The 19,709-nt window shown below is 39.8% G+C and overlaps 1 protein-coding gene across 1 annotated transcript; it reads left to right on the top strand.

Annotated features, from left to right (window-relative positions):
• Nucleotides 1-1,548: 1,548 nt before the first annotated feature.
• LOC117559235 (secretory carrier-associated membrane protein 2-like) lies at nucleotides 1,549-18,640 on the top strand (the record flags this gene model as incomplete). Its single annotated transcript, XM_034235914.1, is given in 7 exon segments — nucleotides 1,549-1,623; nucleotides 5,442-5,553; nucleotides 7,233-7,361; nucleotides 8,681-8,840; nucleotides 11,114-11,215; nucleotides 15,068-15,185; nucleotides 16,557-18,640. Coding segments are annotated over 7 exon segments (849 nt in total), but the record flags the coding sequence as incomplete, so codon positions are not given.
• Nucleotides 18,641-19,709: the final 1,069 nt, after the last annotated feature.

The following is a 19,709-nucleotide window of genomic DNA, read 5'->3' as shown; positions in this document are numbered from 1 at the left end:
AGATGGATGGATAGATAGATGGATAGATAGATAGATAGATAGAGGGATGGATGGATAGATAGATGGATGGATAGATAGATAGAGGGATGGATGGAGGGGAGGGATAGATAGATGGATGGATAGATAGATGGATAGATAGATAGATAGATAGAGGGATGGATGGATAGATAGATGGATGGATAGATAGATAGATGGATGGATGGATGGAGGGATAGATAGATAGATGGATAGATAGATGGATGGATAGATAGATGGATGGATGGATGGAGGAGGGATAGATAGATAGATAGATGGATGGATAGTTAGATGGATGGATAGATAGATGGAGGGATAGATGGAGGGATAGATAGATAGATAGATGGATAGATGGATAGATGGATAGATGGATAGATGGATAGATAGATAGAGGGATGGATGGATGGAGGGATAGATAGATAGATAGATAGATAGATGGATGGATGGATGGAGGGATAGAGGGATAGATGGATGGATGGAGGGATATATAGATGGATGGATGGAGGGAGGGATAGATAGATAGATGGATGGATAGATAGATGGATAGATAGATAGAGGGATGGATGGATAGATAGATGGATGGATAGATAGATAGAGGGATGGATGGAGGGAGGGATAGATAGATAGATGGATGGATAGATAGATGGATAGATAGATAGATAGAGGGATGGATGGATAGATAGATGGATGGATAGATAGATAGAGGGATGGATGGATGGAGGGATAGATAGATAGATGGATAGATAGATGGATGGATAGATAGATGGAGGGATGGAGGGAGGGATAGATAGATAGATAGATGGATGGATAGTTAGATGGATGGATAGATAGATGGAGGGATAGATGGAGGGATAGATAGATAGATAGATGGATAGATGGATAGAGGGATGGATGGATGGAGGGATAGATAGATAGATAGATGGATGGATGGATGGATAGATGGAGGGATAGATGGAGGGATAGATAGATAGATAGATAGATGGAGGGATAGATGGAGGGATAGATAGATAGATAGATGGATAGATAGATGGATGGATGGATAGATAGATGGAGGATAGATAGATGGATGGATAGATAGATGGATAGATAGATGGATGGATAGATAGATGGATGGATAGATAGATGGATAGATAGATAATAGGAAATGTTTGCGTTGCAGCAGCATAAAAAACAAGGCAATCTGGAAATACACAGTCCAAAAATATTTCTGAAATAGAAATAAAATAGCATTTAAAAAGTTACAAAAAATAAATATACATGTGGAAATACACATTTCCAGTAACAAATATAATGCAGGATATTATTGTGCAAGAAATAGATTATTCAATATTATATTGAATATAAATGTAAAATGTACGGTGAGAGTTTAAGTCCAGTTATCAAGAGAAGCTATGTTTTGTTTCTCATTTTCTTTTCCTGCCTTATTTACATTCCCTTGTCCTCCATTTCCCAGTTTGTATCTGTATGTTCCTGGTGTTGTTGTATCATCCTAATAATGGTTGTCATGTGTTTGCTTTTTTATTGTTTTTCCAGGACAACCTAGCTACTCATACCACCTCTCCCTACCAGCCCGCTGTGTTGCAGCCGTCCTCAGTGCCCAGTCCGCAGGTCAGTCTCCTGCAAGCCCTACCCAGGGTTCTTACGGTCATTAAAAACCTGGAAAAGTCATGGAAATTCTAAATGCTAATTCCAGGCCCTGGAAAAGTTATGGAAAACAATATTTTTCCCAAAGTTTTGGAAATGTAACTAAAGTTGCATCAAATATAATTTATAGTTGATCTAATCACTGAAATAGTAATACTATAATGATAATAAATACTGTATCGTATAGTAATGAAACGTAAAATGGCATTTAACTGTCGAGGTATTTTGCTGGTGAGAGATTTTAGTTGCTTTAGCGTGTAGAAGCTAGTAAGCCTACTATTTGATTTGTTTTAGGCACAACATGTTTCATATGCAGACCTTATTTTCCTGTTCCATGTTAAAATAAACAATTTTTAGTGGTACGCTGAGAAAGAGTAATGTTTTTGGTCATGGAAAATTAGGTAAAGGTCATGGAGAAGTCATGGAGAAGTCATTGGAAATCATTGGTGAAAAAGTGTATGAACCCTGCCTACCTTTTGCAAGATTCAAGGCTTTTATTGTCATGTGTGCGTACATAGCTACAGTGTAGTTATGACAATGGACATCTCAGGTCACAGGCTCCTCCAACAGTGCAACAACAATAAAACAGATAATAGTGCAAGTAAATACAATAAAATATAATATAATAGAAATAGTGCAGAATAATCCATGTACAAGTAATTGGAATATTGAGATATATATAAGTTGCAAACAGACGAATGTTTGCAACTTAAAAGTTCACCTTTACGTTTACCTTTACTTTCAGGTTTACCTACCCTTCATTTACCTGCTGCAGTAAAGAAATACTACTCTGACGTTTTTTAAAGCACAGTACTTCCCTAGGTCCTGTTTGTGTGTCTCATATCACACTGTTGGTTCAGCTGTTTCTACAAGATAGTGTTGTCACAATACCAACATTTTGGTTTCGATACCTATACCAAGTCAAGAATTGCGATTCCGATTCTTTTTCGATACTTTTCTTAAAAAAAGGGAAACAGTCTTAAATGTAATTATTGTGCTTTATTTCACACCAGAACCATAACCATAACACAAACTTTTAAACAATGAAAACAATAAACAAAATAAATGACAAGAATTCGTATTAAATACAATTAAGTTTTTTGTTTTATAAAATATATTTGTTTTTATATTTTATTAACATGTACAGTAATATAAATAATTATTGACAAAATGTATATTGCAGATGTTAGCCACATTGGTAAGTTAGCTACAAAGATAGCCATTAGACAGTTATCATTGCCATTAATTGCCTCGTCAAACTACGAAAACGTTCGTTTGTCACAAAATAAATTACACTTGTTTGACATAGATTTGAGGGCTTGAGCAATTAAGCAATCATACACGAGAGGCCGTTCTTGAACGTCATTATTGGTACGACAGTACTGCGGCAGGACCGAGGCGCTTGCGCCGAGGTCCGTACAATAACGGCCTCAAGTGTATGATTGCGATTCTATTACACAAACTATCATTGTAATCAACAATATCGTAAAAATAATTTCATAATGTGGTCTAATTTGCTCCCAAACCTACGCTTTCTGCTTGAGTTAATCTCCGTCAGAAAGTAGTTCCTAGAAAGTAGTTCCTATGGTAACGATAGCCGATCAAACACTCCTGCTACCCCGCTTACAGTTAATGATATAATATAATTATAGTAAATAATATATTATCGCACTTTCTCCGGTCCCCGAGATTGGGCTTTCAGTAGCTCTGGAGAGAGCTTTCGCACCTGTGGCTACTAACGGTCATAATTTCTCTGCTTTGTTTCAAGACCCGCATCAGAAAGCTTTTTAATGGTGGTACTTCTCCAGTTGGTCTACCTGCTCTTCACGTAGCTCTGCATGTCGTCGTTTATGTGCTTTTTTTTCTGGAGATAGGCACTCCTCAATCCACTCCTCCATAGTAAGACCCCCCCGGAGGTCGAAGTTAATCTTAAATGTTTCCATCTTATGCTTTGTAAATTTGTTTCGTAACGGAAGAAATTTAAATATATTTATAAACTGACAAGTCAAATCAAGCAATCTGATTGGTCGATAGTGTTTTTACGGACCTCTTTGATTACAGATTTGAAAACAACGTTGCTTGCTTTAAAAGTAGCTCAATTCATTATGTCAAACCTTGGAAAGTATCTAGATATCCCTGCCCTAATGCCAAAGGAACTGCACACTGAATATGTTTTGCCGTTTGATGTGTATGTCTGGACCGCTGTGTAAAAAGGAGGGTTTCTGCCCCGTTACTTCTCCGCTGCTTTCTTGTTCCAGTTTGAAATTCGGCCCAACGGTATACTGTTTTTCTCAGACGCGGAGGGATACTGACTTGTTGTGAAAAGGCACGTTCTATTTGATCGTTGTTTGATCGTGGAATCAAACACGCCTATTGACCAATCAGAGAGCTTGCTCACACCTATGTGTTATATAATTATGTTATCTATCACATTCGCTAACCTGTCTGTCTTTAAATTCTTTAAACAGCTCTGGATTCCGGTCGGCGGGGTACTTAGCCAAGTCTGATGTGTTGGCTCCCTTGGTTTGCAGGATCTAAAACATTTCTCACAGACAGGCCTCGTGGTGTCCGTAGGCTTGCCCTCACTGTCAGAGATATAGCTAAAATACTTCCAAATTTAGCTTCTGACGTCTTTTTTGTCAACAAGCCGAGGCGCAGCGGTAGTTGCACTCCCACTTGCAGCCATGCTTCTCGTTTTCTCACATGCTCTGGCAGCTAGCGCGTGGCCGCGTGCACGAGAGAGGGGAGGGACTTAGAACGTGCTTGAGAGGGGCGGGACTGCAGGCACGGCTGCAGTGCAGGGAGTGGAAGCAGAGCGCTGAACACACACGGCTCTTATTAAAACGGCGCTTTCTCACCGGAGTACTTTTCCCCGTCATTCTTAAAGTACCGATACTAATGAAACGGAGGAATCGTACCGTTTTTAACGGCAGGGTATCGCGGTACCTTTCAAGTAACTACAAGATAAAGGCAGTACAAAACAATAGGGAACTTGTTACACTAAAGTAGAGAATATTTTCATTTACACAATCTTATAACGAGCAAGGTTCAACTGATACTCTTACAAATATTCATGAGACTATAGATCACCTGTGACCTTCCTTATCCTGCTCAGTCAAACATCAGATACAACGGGTCATAAATATTTATTATAGTATCTTTGCATTTTAAAAATGGATACAATATGCCTTTGTGAAACATTTGTCACGCTAAGAATGGCTACAGCTTCTGAGAATAGTGCACAATGCTTCAGCTCTTTCTTGGACGTTGTATTTAAGATATAATGATATATGTAATGAGTCGTTTTGCATTGTTTCCGAGCAATGTGTGCAATAATAATATATTTTATTTATAAGCGCACTTTTCATTTGCGTAAACAAAACTCAAAGTGCTACAAAATTAAAAAGGGTGAAACAAAACAATAAAAACAATTAAAACAACATAATAAAAGCTGTGACATTCATGCCGGCATGGCATAGTGTGGGGGATTTAAAAATCTAGTTAAAGGCTATTCAACGTCCTCTTACTATTTCTATGTAATGTGTAAGTCAAAGTCAACTTTATTGTCAATCTTTCAGTTTGTGTGTACAGAAAGAGAGATCGAAATACCGTTTCCCACAATCCCCAATACAAATATGTATACAAATATGTATATCCTATATATACACAATCAACAGACACATTTATATGCACAGCAATGTCAGCAAGATACATTCCTTTACAATCCCGTTTTTTTGTCGAGCAATGTGTTTCTGACTCTCCTTCTCCTTCCTGCTCCTCAGGCGACGGCTGCTGCAGCTCAGGCCAATCTGCTGAGGCAGCAGGAGGAGCTGGAGAGGAAAGCTGCGGAGCTGGACCGCAGAGAGCAGGAGCTGCAGAGCCGGGGCCCCACAGGTCAGTGCAGACAGACACTCTGCGGTACGACCAGCTGCAGCACCACTCGCTGTGCTGCGTCTGCATTATGTATCAGGGAGAGGAGTTGAAAACATTTGTGCATACTGTACACTACGGTATGAAAAATGCTCTGAAATGCACATAACAGATATTCGTGGCAGAAAATGCAGCAGAAGGAGATTGCATTATCTTGTTCCAAGGAAAGTTATTTCAGTCAATCTGCATTCTCTGGTAAAGCTGCAGTTTTTTAGTTTCCCTTTCCTGTAGTGTGTTATATAGGTTTTAGTGCATGTCAATGGTCTGCAAACGCTAAAATCCCAAAGTTCCCTCCAGAGGGAGTTTCTCTCCCACACACTCTGAAACGCCTCCATTGGACTCCTTTGTTTGCTTCCGTAACATGGTGTCATCACTATGTTACACTCACGCTTCTATTGGCAAGCGCTCCGACACACTGTACGTGATAGGCTAAGGGGCGGGACATCTCTAAGCGGTTGACCAATCACAACAGAGCCGGCCAGCTAACCAATCAGAGCAGACTGGGCTCTGGTTTCAGACAGAGGGTGAAAAGAGGTGCTGCAGCACAGGCAGTATGAAAACAATAAGGAGCTTTGTGAACATTAAAGCATGGAGACATGTAGAGACACTACATACTGATATGAACCTGAAAATGCGCAAAATAGGTCCCCTTTAAAACCTGCTCACTCTGACAACAATTTTTTTTTTGTGATCAAATTTGCATTGATGTTAATACACAACATGTACAACTACAAGCACAACATTTTTTTCTTTTAAAAAAAAATGAAATAACCGAAGGTACACAAGAGGAACAAAATGAGATAAAAGTAATTACTTACAAAATATACAAAATGCAGAAAACACATAAGCTAAAAATAATAACAAGACAACGAAAATAAAATAAAACAAACCCTACCCTCCCTCCCAGACATATATACACACACACACACACACACACACACACACACACACACACACACACACACACACACACACACACACACACACACACACACACACACACACACCACACACACACACACACACACACACACACACACAGGGAAACGCAAAGGTCGCAATTGAAAAGGCTGTGGTTTATGGAAAGGGAGGAATCATTCTAAAAGATCTTTGAAGGAATCGACTGCCGAGCGTCAATTGTTTACATTAGTGTCATTTGTCCTATTTATTCGGGCAGTTGACAACTCTAGATAAACAACATCCAGAGATGCAAGGACCCAGTGTCTGAAGGTGAGGGAATTAGGAGGCTTCCATCGAAACCGCAACCATCTTTTTTGCAGCTGTTAGGCCAGCTAGTAAGATGCGCATCTTAAGCTTGGTGATATTGAGCTTTGACAGATTCTCTCTGACCATTTTGCATATACTTCCTCTTAGGCATGAGTTAACTTTGCTTCACTGGATGGGGGAGATATTATGCACATTCCCTCATCAGCAGATCCGTATCGTTATTCCAGAGCCACAGCTGTGAATATATACACAAACTTGCTGTTCTTAAACTCTTAAATAAACCTCATTAGATATCTCATCTGACTGTGGCTGCTTTATAGTTAATTATATCAAACCTGCGGCATGCGAAATCGTCCTGCTTTTGGAAGCCAGCTCTTCCTCTCTCACAGTAAATATGTGGTCTCTTGTCTCGACAGGTAAACAGAACAACTGGCCTCCACTTCCTAAGAGCTTCCCCATCAAGGCATGTTTCTATCAGGACTTCTCAGAGGAAATCCCCCCCGAGTACCAGAGAGTCTGCAAGATGATTTACTACCTCTGGATGTGTGAGTGCATTCAAGGATTTTTTTATTTGATTTGATTTATTTCGAACGTGTAAAACAATAATCCAAACAAATCAGAATCAGAAACAGTTTTATTACCAGGTAGGTTTACACGTACGAGGAATTTGACTTGGTGTCGTGGTTCATACATAAAAGTAAAACAAACATTTAAAACACAGGTAGAGAACTAGAAAAATAATAATAATAAAAAATATAGTAAAATATAACAGTAATGATGCTGTACAAACTTAAGCAGTATCAAATTGATAAACAAAAATATTATTGACTTACAAATGATATATAAACAAATGATCTACCTAGTTACACATCCGAAAAGGGGTGGGAAGAAGTTTACACTCATTTAATCCCACCCCTTCTCCCAAAAACTACATTATTAACATATATATCTTTCTTCTTTTAACTAAATGTACATCTACATGTGTCTACATGCAATATCCATTTACAAATTTAAATAGATTATACAATTATTACTACAATATATCTATTTATATATTGTTCTTTCACGTTGTATGTCATATTTTACAAGACAAATATAAAAGACTATCTTTTTACATCCACCATCCAAAATACATTTGGTATTAAAAAAACATAAAAGCAATACATAAATGAAAAACAATGATAGGTGTATGCTGTTTTTGTGTTTCTCTTATTTTCCTATGATACTGTTATGATTGGCTGTGAATAACAAAATACACATCCTGTAACAGTTCTGAGGATTTAGCAGCCAGGTATATACTGCACAGTTATTAACGGCATATATATATATATTGCACATATAGCACATAGTTGGTATTTAACAGCAAGGGGTGTTATAGTCTGTGTTGTGGTGTGTGTGGGGGTCTACTAGTGGCCGTGCTGGTTATATAGTCTGAATACCATGAACTAGGGCTACTCAATTAATCGTATTTTAATCGCGATTACGATTATGGCTTGCAACGATTACAAAAACAATGTAATCGAAATAAAACGATTATTTTTAAATTATTATTATTACTTTTTTTTTTTTTTTTTTAAATAATTTGTTTTGGTTTTTGGTTTTTCAGTTGAATTAAACTTAAAGTTCAGGGTAATCAACTGTTAAAAACATACTGTTCACATTTTCTTTCTCCAATAATTGGATGTTTTCAAAGTCAATGAATAATCGCATTTAATAATCGCAATTACAATTATTGACCCAAACAATCGAGATTATGATTTTGCCATAATCGAGCAGCCCTACCATGAACGGAACAAATCAAAATGAAATGTGTGCAGTAGTTATTGATCTTTAACTATCTTGTGTCTCTCTGCTGCTTCCTCAGTCAACTGCGTGACACTGTTCCTCAACCTGCTGGCGTGTTTGGCGTATTTCACCACGAAGGCCTCGTACGGAGTGGACTTCGGACTCTCCATCCTCTGGCTCATCCTCTTCGCTCCCTGCTCCTTCCTCTGCTGGTACCGGCCCGTCTACAAGGCCTTCAAGTGAGCCTCCCCTCCTCAAACATCTCTGTGTTAGAAAAATCTCACTCTTCCCCGGCTTGAGCTTCAATAATCAGGATCCATGTATCTGTGATCCTCTCCAGAATGGAAGTAGTCATCACATAGAGAGCATCAACTAGTTCCTGAACAGTGTCCTTCACATGCTGATATCCAAGAGAGGGAGTTACACAGTCACAAGATGGAGGAATAGAAAGCAGTATTCAATGTTTACTTCAGATTAGCTCCACCCAGAAATGAGCATGCTTGTCATATGTCTGTCTCCATAGAGGCTGAATCATCATGTTAATCACATAGCTATCATATGCCTCAAACAGTCCTGATGCTCTTCTAGGTAATCACACATCCTGTCATGTACACAGCTACAGTTGGGATACCTTTGTTATCATGTGTACTCTGATATTGGAAGAGTACATTCAGTATTTTCCCAAATGAGATTTAATTTAAAGGAAAAAATGACAAATGTTGTTATTGATTTGTTCTAAACTCACCAACATAGGTAGCTCATTTATGAGTGGTAGTGCTAAATGTAACTCGGCAGGTACAATCAGTTAATGTTTATTATTTATTTTTAAATACATAAGCATTGGTTTGCATATTTTTGATGCACTGTTCAATTAGGAGGTGTTAATAACTTTAAGGAAATGAAAGCAATATATTATTTTTAACCATTTTACAATTTAACTGGCAGGTGAAAAGTGCTCCGCAGTGGGTGAAACTGAGCACAAACAAACGTATTGAATAGTAGGGCTGCACGATATAGGAAAAAACTGATCTTAAAGGTCCCATGTCATGGCCATTTCCACTGATCATAATTCCATTGTTGAGGTCTACTAGAATAGATTTATACTGTGCAATTTTCCAAACTCACATTGGTTTCGCATACAGCATCTCTGTAAAGTATGTGTATACAGCATACACTCCACTAAACGGCTCGTTGCAGCTCTTGCCCCCCCCCTCCCTGTGTGCTCCGATTGGTCGGGACCAGTCGGGACGTTGTGAATCGCGCTGAGCTCCGTGGAGGTGTTATTTCCTTGTTTAGCGATACACAGCGAAACTCACCCTGAGCACACACAAAGTCACAGCCGAAGTAAAAACAATAAGTGTGGCTTGATATTGAGTAAGAAAAAGGTTGATAAACGCTGTGAGAATGGGTCTGCAGAGAGAATGGGTCTGCAGAGAGAATGGGTCTGCAGAGAGAATGGGTCTGCAGAGAGAATGGGTCTGCAGAGAGAATGGGTCTGCAGAGAGAATTTCGCCGCGATCCCAACTGTCTGTTATCAGCCTGCAGCCAGGGAGGAGAGATCAGCAGAGCTGCCTGCACTGAGTGTGTGAGGAAGTCCGTGGATTGGTCAATTTGGACCAATCAGCGGGGGCTTAACGTAACCGCTCCGCGGATGTAACGTAACGGCTCCACGGATTGGTCCATTTCGCTCGGGGTACGGATGACATCATGATGTACCCGGAAGAATCAAATGGACAATGACGTATCTCCAACGAGGCGTTTTGGGGAGGTATTTTCTGTTTTAGAGTTTTACTCGCTACAGGGTGTACCTTGAGGGTTTTGACTCTGCACACCGTTTACATGCATAAAAACCTTCATGACACACAAGGGGACGGGTAATAACCAGAAAAGCATGACATGGGACCTTTAAGTTATCAGAGCAACGAGCTGAGCTAACTCGGTTAGCAGCACCGAACTGCCCTGGAGAAACACATGAAACGACTTTATTCAGTGTTTTTACCTTTAATCACCGGGTCCGTTAGCTTTGGAGATTTGATTGTGATTGGTGGTTTGCTGTCACTCACTCAAGTACCCCTGACATGAGAGCCGCGCAAGTTTTCCTTTTGTAGCAAGCAGCAAAATAATTGTAACATGACGAGTTAATTTGCCTACTTAAAATCGCACGTCCTGCGATGTGAATATGCGCATATCGCGATTATCGTCACGACACGATATATCGTGCAGCCTTATTGAATAGATAACAATCATAACACAGTCATCTTATATTTTGTCACAGTATGAGGACAGTAAAACATCCTGGGTTGTCCCAATATGTGAAATCACTGACTCTTGAGAGGAATTGCTCCTCTTCTTAGACTCAGTCTCATCCTTTAACCAAACGCCTCATAATGGTATACTAGTTGTTATAAGACTCGGTCAGAGACGCACAACACAAACTTTTTTTTATCACCAAATGATCTTTTTTTCCTGATGTGTAATATTTAAAGTAACCTGCTTTTTTTTCTTGTTTCAGGGCTGACAGCTCCTTCAACTTCTTCTTCTTCTTCTTTGTGTTTTTCTGCCAAGTGATAGTCTTCATCATCCAGACTGTAGGCATCCCCCAATGGGGCAACAGGTCAGTCTCACGCTGTACATGGTACATGTTTAATATCCAAGGGTTCATGTGCTCAGGTATATGGGGCTGACATTTCTGAGAGATTTAAGAAAAAATCAGATGGCAAACCATTGAAAGTAAAAAAAACAATATGTCTAATTCCAAATCCCGTTGATTTCCAAATCCCGTTGATTTCCAAATCCCGTTATATTTTGCCAGGAAACGTGAATACATGGGTTCAGGAAAAAAACGATTGTAACTAAAAGCAAAACAAACTTTGAACCTACAGATGACTGAGAGATTTAAAGGAAACTCTCATGTCCTTTGGTTCCTTGCCTTTAGGTCCAGAAGTACTTCCAATCAGCCGTCCTATGAGCTTCTGTCCTCGTTCAGCTTTTCTCATTTCCTGCGTTCTTTCGTTTCTTCTGACATTTCCTCCTTCAGCCTGTAGCCTGCTTCCTCTCTAGTACCTCATTCACACCAACGCAACTCCGGTTCAAGCTCCGTGCTAGAGGTTTTCAGGTTCAGAACCGGTTCTTCGGTTTAGCTCCGGCTCTTTTCACACCGCCCAGAGTCCGACTGGTGCTGCGTAATTGCGTCATCGTTTGCGTCATGACGTAATCGTTTGCGTGCCTGCTTCATAAAGCCGCGCGGAAACCCCTCACAGCTGACACCGACAACAACAACAATGGCCGATTGTGCTCCAGCTTCCTCTGTACCTCTTCGGAAGACCAGATTCCCAGTAGGTAGCTGGTCTCTTCAGTGGACCACTGCTGCTTGTTAAGTTTCTCCATCGTTGTGTACAAACTGGATAAAACTCAGCCTTCTTGTTGTTGTTCAGGAGTTGATCCCGCCCCTGCCCCTGCCCCCCCCTCGACGTAAGCGTGACGTATGTGGTGCTTTTGCTCTAGCCGGACAATTTTTTGGTGCTTGAAACGAACCGGTTTCCGGAGCTAAGAGGCTGCTCCGCTGCGGTGTGAAGAGGAAAACCCGGTGCTTTTCAAGCTCCAGCTCCAAACCGGCCCTGAAACACCGTTGGTGTGAATGAGGTATACATTTCTGCTGCTTTCTGTCTCTGCCACCTTCTGACAACCCTCTCTTCCGGCTTTGTCTTCATAAACTTGTATTTTGGTTTTGGAAAATACAAGTTAAGTTGTAAATGGATCTGTACCGGTTTTACTTTATACGTGATTGCGATTTTTTTCTATCGCAATCACGGTTATTTTCCTTTTAAAAAGCACATTCATATTTGTATTTTGTGCCTCTACTGTGACATGTCTCCATGCTTTAAAGGTCACCTATTTTGCAAAATCCACTTGTTCACGTCTCTTCTACATCAACATGTGTCCCCTCTGTGTAAAGAGACTCTGAAAGTTTCAGGAACAAAGATTCTCTCTCTTTTTGTCCTGATCCATTTCTATAAAAACCTGTCTGTAAATGAGCTGATCAGATTTTGGCCACTTTATGATGTCATAACGATTTTTTGGCTTGTGTAACCATTAGCCAATCACCAACCAAGGTAACCCCCCCCACCTTATCACCTGAATCTCCTCCTAGAGCACCATTAGCCGCTTTAACACCAAGTACTTTGCCGTACTTAGTTCCCAGCCCTTAGTTCCCCCATGGAACCAAGAGCCGATCGTGTTCACACCGGAATAAGTTCCCTGAGGGAAGATTACGCAAATGAAGCCGCTGACGCCACTTCTTCTTCTTCTGCTTTGGGTTTACTGGCAGGCCGCAAACAACTTCACGGCGTATACTGCCACCCAAAGTCCCCGGCCGGAAGTCCCCGGCCGGAAGTCCCCGGAGTTGGGGACTGGCTTCAGTAGAAGCTGCTGGGAGTCCCAGCAGCTTCTACTGAAGCCTTCTGAGTAAATCGCCAGAACGCCGACACCTCCTCATCTCCACCGCTCCCATGTTTTCTTTTGTGTTGCCATAAGTTAGTCTTTCTGCGTTGGTGCGCTGGGCTAATGCTAATGCTAATGCCAGCAAATACAATGAAAACTTTTCCGAGTTTTACGGGGTGTGGTTTGCAATCGCCCAGCCAATCAGAAATTGGAACTTTTTTCTCCCCAGGAAAGTACCTGCTCTCTAGCAGGCACTAAAAAGGGGGTAAAAGTTCTCATGAACTAAGTTCTCTTTTTGGTGTGAACGCAAAATCCCAGTCACTATCGGAACTAAACGGGAAAAGTACCAAATCTCTCTCAGAGGGGCGTGGGGAGGGGCTCCTTATTTTCATCTAAACAGACTTTTGAAACAGGGCTGAAACAGAGGGGATTATGGGATGCTGCCATGATCTGTTTGGTGTTTGGAGCCAAACACTTCAGAGACATGTTTTGTATATAACTGAGACCTATAATATATTGATGAAAAACAGTATAATAGGAGACCTTTAATGTTCAAAAAGCTCTTTATTTTTCTGCAGCATCTCTTTTCACCCTCTGTCTGAAACCAGAGCCCAGTCTGCTCTGATCTGAATCATGTTACGTTAACATCTTAAATGTATATATTGTGTGTGTATTTTTGCATGTTAGGGCGCACAGTGATTTTGAAAGGTAATGTTAACCTGTCACACTCGTTTGGTTTCATTTAAATACGCAGAGGTTGATGAAAACCCTTTGATTTTAAAACGGCACTTTACAGAATGCCCCTTATCCAAGTGGCTCTTCATTTCCTTCTTTTTTCATTTTGTAATGATACTTCTCATTTCATCATGGCTTTGCATAATATCAAAACAGACACAGTCAAGAGGACCCGCACTTGTTTTGTAGCTGAGATGCTAATCAAGCAGAAGCACACTTTCAACAATGTATTCTGAAAACAACAAAGGCACTTTTAGGATGTTAATATGAACACACACTTTGAAATGTGTTTATTTAATATTTAAGATGCATTTATTCATTTTGTAATAATACTGATCTACTCTGCTCATCATTGAGTGTTTTTTAACCCACTTTTCTGATTGACAACCTTCTCTTAGCTGCTTCTTCTTGTATCTCAGCCTTTCTTTCACTTCCCTTCTTTCTTCCTTTATCTTAAAGTAACCCATTTACAGAATACATACTTTGTGAACCCTAATATTAAGATGACCTGCAGTTTTATTTAAAGGTCACCTATTATGCAAAATCCACTTCTCCATATCTCTTCTACATGAACATGTGTCCCCTCTTCTTCGTGTCTCTTCTACATCAACATGTGTCCCCTCTTCTCCATGTCTCTTCTACATCAACATGTGTCCCCTCTTCTTCATGTCTCTTCTACATCAACATGTGTCCCCTCTTCTTCATGTCTCTTCTACATCAACATGTGTCCCCTCTTCTCCATGTAACCTCTCTACATCAAACGTGTTCCCTCTTCTTCATGTCTCTTCTACATCAACATGTGTCCCCTCTGTGGAAAGAGACTCTGAAAGTTTAAGGAAAAAAGATTCTCTCTCTTTTTGATCCATTTCTATAAAAACCTGTCTGAAAATGAGCTGATCAGATTTTGGCCACTTTATGATGTCATAACGATGTGTTGGCTTGTGTAACCATTAGCCAATCAGCAACCAAGGTAACCCCCCCCTCCCCCTTTATCGCCTGAATCTCCTCCTAGAGCACCATTGACTTCTTTGTAAACAATTCTCTCTCTGAGGGGCGTGGGGAGGGGCTCCTTATTTTCATCTAAAGTAACAGACAGAGAATCAGCACTTTGGAAACAGGGCTGAAACAGAGGGGATTATGGGTAATGCTGCAATGATCTGTTCGGTGTTTGGAGCCAAACACTTCAGAGACATGTTCTGTATATATCTGAGAGCTATAATATATTGATGAAAAACAGTAGGGACCTTTAAGTTGTTAATGAGATCATCGTTATTGTCTTTGTGTCCTGCAGTGGTTGGATCACTGCCTTCGGTATCATCGGCACCAACAAGGCGGTGGGAGCCATCATGATCATCGTGGCGATCCTCTTCACCATATGCGCCGTGCTCTCCATCATCCTGCTCAAGATGGTGAGACTTCAGCACTTTGTATACCATTCATTAAATGCGTGTTATCAGCTATGCCATTTGACTAATCTCCTCTTTAACTTGGGTGAAGTGGATTTAGTTGTTTCTTAGTTTTTTAAATGTTGGTTTGCTGGGTTGGTTGGAAGGGATCTACGGTAGTCCACTGAGGAGATAAAACCAAAAGTTTGGGGAAAAAAATACAATTTATTTATTTATAAAGTTTTTTATCCTGAAATCTGGAAAATACAACATTTTCAAAACTAAAAACAAGTATTTTGAAAAGTGTTCAACTCTATTTTTAGAAGTCACTACTGTACATTGCAATTTAACAATATAATACAGAACAGTTTGGAATTGTGGAAAGATATTTAGATATTTCTTTATATTTATAAATATCATAAGTAAAGTCAAACGTGCCAGCAGAGTAACTGACGCTCCGATAGCAACAGGCAAGGCAATAAGCCTCGATCTGTGTGTCAAAAGATTATGCATTGAGTCCTTGAATTTGATGGAATTAGACCTCGAAAGTCTTTGAAAGTCCTAAAATGTTGTATTTAGGCAGCTGCGAAACACTGGTAATACGAATTAACATATTGTGTAGGTTTTAAGCAGCACTGCCAGACCGTCCTGTCCTAACCTTTAACTCCCACACTCTCATTTATTTCCATTTTTTAAATACCATAGATAAGCAAATACACAGTATGATAACTGTCCATTTTACTACCATAGTATTCTGTGAAACTGGAATACCGCTGCAACTATAACCCTAAACTGTGCAATATATACCTGGATGCTATATCTCAGAACTGTTACAGGATGTGTATTTTCTAAATTGTGTATAATTTTGTATATTTAATATTTATCAATGCATGCTTCGTGGGTAATATTAAGCTGTGTTTGGCTCTTGCTGTAACAAATGCAAATGTCCCCTCTGTGGGACGAATAAATCAAATCAAAATGTATTATATCCCCAAATCACAAGAAATGCCTCAAAGGGCCGTGCAAAGCAAACGAGGACAAAAACAAAATACAAACGTTATAGCGTAAAAATTATAAAAACATTATACCTCAACATAAGTATTGCCATGTGATAAAAGCATGTGACTGAACTGATGGTAATGTTGAACGGAAACTAGGTGATGGAAATTAGTTTACAAGGAAGACAGATACGAAGAGATGGGTTTTCAGTTTGCTTTTAAAGGAGTCAACGGAAATCGCTTCGGATCTGAAATGGAACACGATTCCAAAGGAGAGCTGCTCGGAAGGAAAAGGCTCTGCCACCTACGGATGATTTGTGAACTCTGGGGATGGAAAGGAGACTGGTAAATAAAGCTATTCTGATTCTGATTCGTGGCGATTTCTTTCTCTCCTCAGGTCCACAGCATGTACCGCCGCACCGGGGCCAGCTTCACGAAGGCGCAGCATGAGTTCTCGCAGGGCGTCCTCACCAACAAGACCTTCCAGACGGCGGCTGCCGGAGCGGCCAGCACCGCGGCACAGGGAGCCTTCCAGGGGAACAGAGGCTGAGCTGAGCTGCATGCCCCAGGTCAAGGTCTCTATGTTATCAAGTCCAGATCATTCACTAGATCAAAGCAGAATGTATCAGGAAGCTGAGGTTCACTGAGAACTTCCTGGAAGTTATTGGAGGCGGCAGATTTTAATCTCACTTTATAACGTACAGACCTTGAGCTAGGTGAGGCTACATGATTAGCCTCCCTCCTTTCACTCCCACTATCGATGCACATGTAACTCCCCATGTCTCACATCCAGCATGTCTCCTGCAGAGTGACTGCGTTGTCTCTGTATGTAAAAAGCAGTCGAGGTGGGAAGCAACACACCAAGTGCATTCTGGGGTGAAAGCATGAATGAAGTTGACTTGATAGCTATTTAGTATGTCCTGGCTTTGTATATTTTGTGTGCACTTTTTTGGCAATGCTCTTCAGTGTGTGTGTGTGTGTGTGTGTGTGTGTGTGTGTGTGTGTGTGTGTGTGTGTGTGTGTGTGTGTGTGTGTGTGTGTGTGTGTGTGTGTGTGTGTGTGTGTGTGTGTGTGTGTGTGTGTGTGTGTGTGTGTGTGTGTGTGTGTGTGTGTGTGTGTGTGTGTGTGTGTGTGTGTGTGTGTGTGTGTGTGTGTGTGTGTGTGTGTGTGTGTGTGTGTGTGTGTGCATGCTGATCACATGTCTTCTTGTGGGCGCAGTAGCTTCTGTCTCTCCACACTAGTGGACCCTGATCCTGTAATATAAATAATGAAGTGCGTTTTTCTGTCTTAAAGGAATTCTCTTTGCTGTTGAAACTATTTTTGGCGAACCATCTCTTAAGTGTGCGGCAAAGTTAATAAGGAACAACAATTACAGATCAATCATGCACTTAATTGTAATCTGGCGCGCCTTAGATTTGGGGGAAATGACTGTAAATATTCATTCAAATCTACGGTTTATTAAACAATCCCCATCAATTGAGATTATAGTACAATGTCTTAAAACATGTCCCTTTTACTTTTCTCTGGAACCAAACTCGGAACATTTGTTGAAATGTTGGTATTTGGTTTCACATAAAAACTATTTATACACAAACGTCACATCCATAGAGTACTCTGCTTTTTCCCCTGCTTGTAAACAGCTAATTTAATTTCTTTTATAATTAAGAATATGGAGAAAATATAAATTGATTTCACTCTGCATCAGATTTCTGTTTCCTATAATATACATGTTTATGAAGCGGCTTCAAATTCTTCTTTGCTTCAAGACCGTTTGTCCAAAGAAACCAAAGCATTACTGACTTTTTAAAAAAGGAAAATGTTGCTGATGAAATGGAGTCAAAGTAGATACTGTAATGGGCTGAGCCTATTCATTTGCTTTCAATGCTAAGAGGCAGAGCTGCTGTTACCATGTAGATTAACAGTATGGAAATCAGTCGGTGTGGAAAATATGAATTATAAGAAAACATCTCAAACACTGTATTGAGGTTCGTAGTGAATCTGATTGTCCTTTTATTCTCGAACCGTAGATAAACGTACCCTTCTGAGAACCGGCCTATAATCATCACCAGTATGCAGGTGTTATAATTGTAATACATTCTTTGCTTCAATCTCACCTTGCAGTAATTTCCTCTCTCGTTGTCTACTTGTACCTCTCAAAGACGACCACCAAGCTTTAAATTATTTTTCGTACTGATGTATATTTTCTATTGAATTCCTTATATTAAAAAACATGCACACGTGTTATTTTCATATACTGTTCTAAAACATCAGCTTGGATTGATCACCTGTTAGCATTCCTGAAGAAAGACTGCAAACCGTGTGATGTTTTGTCTGATTTATTGTTTGGTCTTTCATCCATTACATACCACAAGATCTGTATTAATTCACACATCACTGTTTGCGTTGTTGTGAGAGAAAATAATTCAGTGCCTTTCGTATTTCAATATTGGATTCATCATCTAATAAAATGCTTTGCTTTCATTTGAGGCTGGAGTTGTCTTTTTTTAACAGCCTTAATCGTTTTTGATAATGCTATGAATGTTTTAATAAATAATCTTAGATTCAGAACATACTGTGAAAATAAAGATATCTGGGTTTGTGTCAAAGAAGAGGTTGTGATGCTTTTATTTTTGACATCATGTATTTGTAGTCAGTAAGCATGCTAGTTTCAGAAGATAGCACTTTAACATCCTCACATACTGTTAATATGTAATGTTAATTTCTGAAAGTAAAAATGAAGGCATCCTCTCATCTAAAGGAGGGTACTAGCAGATGTATGACACACAGTATTGAAGTTGATTCCTATTTTCATAACCTGCAAATATGACATATTAAAGAGGATATATTTGTTCATTTCCAGGTTCATATCAGTATTTTGTTCCTCTGTGACATGTCTCCTTGCTTTAATGTTCAAAAAGCTCTTTATTTGTCTCATACTGCCTGTGCTGCAGCACCTCTTTTCACCCTCTATTTCTGCTCTGATTGGTTAGCTGGCCGGCTCTGTAGTGATAAAGGCGTTTATAAGTAAGTACAGTTTATTTATAAAGCGCTTTTCACAGACAAAGTCACAAAGTGCTTGACAACACAATAAAACATCATCATAGGAATCGTACAATGATAAGGACCACGCAAGGCAAGGCAAGGCAAGTTTATTTATATAGCACTTTTCAACACAAAGCAATTCAAAGTGTTGATGAAAAAAAGACATTAAGAAAATGGCATTTATTTTCATTTCATTTCAAACCTTTATTTAACCAGATTGGTCCTATTGAGATCATCGATCTCTTTTTCAAGGGAGACCTGCATTAAATCAGTCATTAAAAAGAAAAGCTAATAAAATAAACATTAAAAGAAAAAATACATGGATCAAAGTTACAGTGCAGTTTAAGATATGAATAGTTCAATTAAAAGCAGCGACAAAAAGAAAAGTCTTCAGCCTGGATGTAAAAGTAGTCAGAGTTGCAGCGGACCTGCAGGTTTCTGGGAGTTTGTTCCAGATATTTGGAGCATAATAACTGAACGCTGCTTCTCCATGTTTAGTTCTGACTCT

Source organism: Gymnodraco acuticeps, unplaced genomic scaffold, assembly GCF_902827175.1.
Source record: "Gymnodraco acuticeps unplaced genomic scaffold, fGymAcu1.1, whole genome shotgun sequence".
Classification (NCBI taxonomy): Eukaryota; Metazoa; Chordata; class Actinopteri; order Perciformes; family Bathydraconidae; genus Gymnodraco; species Gymnodraco acuticeps.
This window is presented reverse-complemented; position numbering and strand designations above follow the sequence as displayed.